Source organism: Frankliniella occidentalis, unplaced genomic scaffold (assembly GCF_000697945.3).
Source record: "Frankliniella occidentalis isolate FOCC.00 unplaced genomic scaffold, Focc_3.1 Scaffold79, whole genome shotgun sequence".
Lineage (NCBI taxonomy): Eukaryota > Metazoa > Arthropoda > Insecta > Thysanoptera > Thripidae > Frankliniella > Frankliniella occidentalis.
The window spans coordinates 373379-376772 of NW_026267209.1; the positions used below are offsets into that span (position 1 = coordinate 373379).

Genomic DNA, 3394 nt, shown 5'->3' on the forward strand with positions numbered 1-3394 from the left:
CCTCCTTCCCCTGCTCCACTCCATCCCTCTTTTCATCCTTCACACCCCCTTTCCCGCTCGCTCTTTTTTCTCCGCGCTGCACAAAATGTACTTAACATTTACGAAACGACGTGAAATGCGCGCGGTCTCAATGCAGTGCTAAATGTTTCATCCGACTTTTCCTCTTTTTTTATTTCGGGGTCCCTTTTTCCCATTTATATGCAAAATGCCCCGTCCCCATCCAACTAACCTCGTTGTTTCTGTTTCTTTTCTTTTTGGATACGTGGCACGTGGCCGTAGATCAATTATGTGCCTCTTGCATGTCTGCGCGAGTACCTTGGCGAGTTCAGGCAGACGGGACACACCGCGAGGGATACACTCCACCAACCCCTCTCCCCGAACACAACCGCGCCGCACCTGCGACGGGGAGGGAGAGAAAGAGAGAGAGAGAAAGAGAAGAGGGGGATAAAGATGCAGCAGCGCCGAGGAGTAAGCGGCTGTATATCGGTTCCCCCTCGAAAACTCATAGCAGACCGCAGTGGTGGTAGTGGCGGTGGCGGTGGTGGTCGCTATTCCGACGGGCGAAATTTCCTCCTCACCCCGTCCCCATGCCGGCCCGGCCCGCGCCGCCCGGCGTCTGGATGCCTCGGGGCCCGCGGGGGCGGGGGTGACGGGGCGGCCCGGGAGGCCCGGCAGGCCCGCAGGCCCCCTCACGCGGTCCCGGCGTCCCGCGCCGACCCCACTCAGTGCCCATACCCCGTCGGCGCGACCAGGCGGGACACCAGACGCACCCGGGCCGCGGCGGCGATCAGCACACGGACTAGAGGAGCATCGCGCTGCAGCGAGCTGCACAGCCGGCGTCACCATGGTAACGGAACTGCGGGCCTCCTACGCTCCGGGCCTCCGCCACGTCAGCCTACCCCGGCTGGTCCAGCTCAGCATCCCTGCTTGGTCCAGCTCAGCATCCCTGCTCCGCAATGTTGTGTTTCGTGCTTCCTAATCCTGCCCAACGGGCTAGAGTCAGTGTCACCATGGTAACGGACCCACGGGCATCTACATGTAGCCTCTCTGGCTGGTCCAGCCTAGCCTCCCTGCCCTCTTATTCGCATTGTTTTGTCTCGTGCAGCCTCATCCGGGCCGAAAGGCTGTCCAGCCGGCGTCACCATTGTATCAGACCTCCTACGCGTACAGGCCGGGCCCGCCCACCCAGCCTCCAGCTTGGTCCAGCCCAGCCCCCCTGTCCCCGCATCCGCATTGTTGTGTGTCTCGTGCAGCCTAACCCGGCCCGACAGGCCCGACCGCTACGGTGCGTCTGCCGTCCGGCTCGCGGTGGCGCCCACCGCCAAGCCCAGCACTGCTCCGCGTGCAGGCCGTCGATAGGGCCTTAGCCGGGCCGTGCCAGGATCCGCCGAGAAGAGGGGTTTCCTGTATAGTCGTCCCAGCCAAACTTCTCGACTGAGGCGACGCGTCTTTAGCCCATATCTCGGTCAGTTTTTGAGCTAGAAGCCTAAGACTTGGTGACGTCTTAGGCCTGTATAAGACGCAACTTTTGGCGCAAACAGAGCCATCCTAGCTCTTCTGCAGCGTTTAGAAAGGCTGCACCGTAACGGCCGCCCAATCGAGAAGTTTGTCTGGGACGACTATATACCCTGGCCGGAATCAGGTTTGGGCTCCGAGGCTGACCTACACGACGCACGATCGCGCACCGCGACCTCCTCCGCGCAGCGCTCGCCGAGTTAGTGTGTGTTCTATGTACGGCGTGCCCCTTCGCCTCGGAGGCTGCGGCTTTGCATTTGGCATAACCGATTTCCGAATCATCACTCATGGTGGTGGGGAAATACACCTCTGCGGAAGCCCTTCGGCTCCGCTCGGCGCTCACCAGCGGCATTCCGTCCCCCTCATGATAAGAGCTGCCGACTTCCGAAATCAGCACTGAATTGCCCTGTCCCTCCCCATCCCCACCTCCTGGTGCCCGAACCCCCCTTCTCCCCATCTGACTTGCGCCCCCCTGCCCCCGCCCCTGCCCCCTCTTCGATCGATAGCGCTGAGGACGGGCGAGAGGGGGTCCGGAGGGGGACTCCGAGTCCGCCGGGGGGCCCGCGGAGGGGCCCGTGGGGGGGCACAACAGGGGATAGAGAGGGTACGCCGTTAAAAGGCCCCCCCTTTCCCCCCTCCCTACGAACGCGCATCTCGCGTAACTTTAGCCGTCGGGGGAGGGGAGGGCGTCCAGGCGCACCCGCCCCCGTACCGCAAGCCAGCGGGTGCAGCTGCCAGGCAGGTGGGGCTGGCGGGCGAGCAGGCGTCAGGCACTTCCATCCGAGCTGCCTCCGGTGCACCTCTGCAGCTTCGCTCTCGTATCGGCTTTTAAACAGTTTGAAAGTTGGCTCTTTTTGTATTCGATGTGACTAAAAAAATCTGTTGGTGGCGTCTTTTCCCGCGTCTCTGGATCTACGCGCCGCGGGATGCTATTTCGGAATTTCCCCGTCCGTTCACTTCTTACTTCATCTTTTATTTTTCGCGAATTCCTCATCGGCGTCGCATCTTTTTTCCCCATTTTTTTTCTGTTCCGCCCGAAATATTTCGATGAATGCCTTCGTGCGGCTTGCCTCTGCGCGGGCGGGAGGGAGGGGAGGGTGGTGCTGACGTTAGATTTAATCGCCGTCTTCACGAGAATGTCTTTGGCGCGCCGGTCCACCGGGCGTCACCCATTGAAAACAAACGTGGCGCCAACGCTAGCAAACGCGGCGGTACACCTTCAGATATTTCAACCATCTCTTTTATTTTTCTTTAACGCCATGGCCACTTGCAAGTGGGAAAAATCAAAATATAACCCCAGGTCTATATTTGTCGGTCGGCTTCGAGAAGGGAGAAAAAGAATCAGTTAACCTGAGGTTTGCGCTGATTTTTCGGCGACCGTTTTGCGGCGGTCGGTGGAAAGAACCGGCTTTTCCCCTTATACGAAAGATAAAGTATTTTTATGAACTCGCAATATGTACCCTTGTCGCGAATGAAACCGCGTGAGTGGAATGTCACATCCCTTTTCGTTTTGCTGCTCTTAAACCCAATTGTCTCTGTCGTCACACCTTCAACCTGAAAACTGAAAGCAACCCTTTGCGTAAAACTCGCGGAAAATATATTGTTGGGGATAAAAGGTATCACGGTCGTAATTTCTCTTACCCTGCTTCGCTACCTCACTCTGTTCTATATCGACTGGAACTCTCTGACTAACTGCTAAGCGGCATAAAAAAACTAACGCACTTCATGAACCATCAGAAAGTACGACTGTTTTTCTCGAATCCATTCGGCCACAAATGACGGGAGCTGAAACGCCTGCGAGTCTAACGGTAGGCCACCCCGCACTACACGCATGCAGTGCAGACGAGATGTTGCCTACCTACCAGGCGCTATGAAAGCT

The 3394-nt window shown here is 58.2% G+C and overlaps 2 protein-coding genes across 11 annotated transcripts in view; one reads left to right on the top strand and one right to left on the bottom strand.

Moving 5' to 3' along the window:
* The window catches only part of LOC113216880 (neo-calmodulin-like), a 153934-nt gene that overhangs the window by 51252 nt on the left and 99288 nt on the right, over positions 1-3394 (bottom strand). The gene's annotated exons all lie outside the window — the stretch shown is intronic.
* Positions 1-3394, top strand: part of LOC113208722 (troponin C-like) — a 28342-nt gene that overhangs the window by 17250 nt on the left and 7698 nt on the right. For 2 of the 5 annotated variants that reach the window (XM_026425862.2, XM_026425863.2), the window contains exon 1: positions 682-847. The exons of 1 other annotated variant lie outside the window; for it this stretch is intronic. In XM_026425862.2, coding sequence (XP_026281647.1) covers positions 845-847 — 3 coding nt within the window. In that variant the 5' untranslated portion in view covers positions 682-844. Of the gene's footprint in view, positions 1-681; positions 848-941; positions 1014-3394 lie in introns of those variants that run through there. 2 more of the 5 variants (XM_052268929.1, XM_052268930.1) reach the window with 1 other exon arrangement.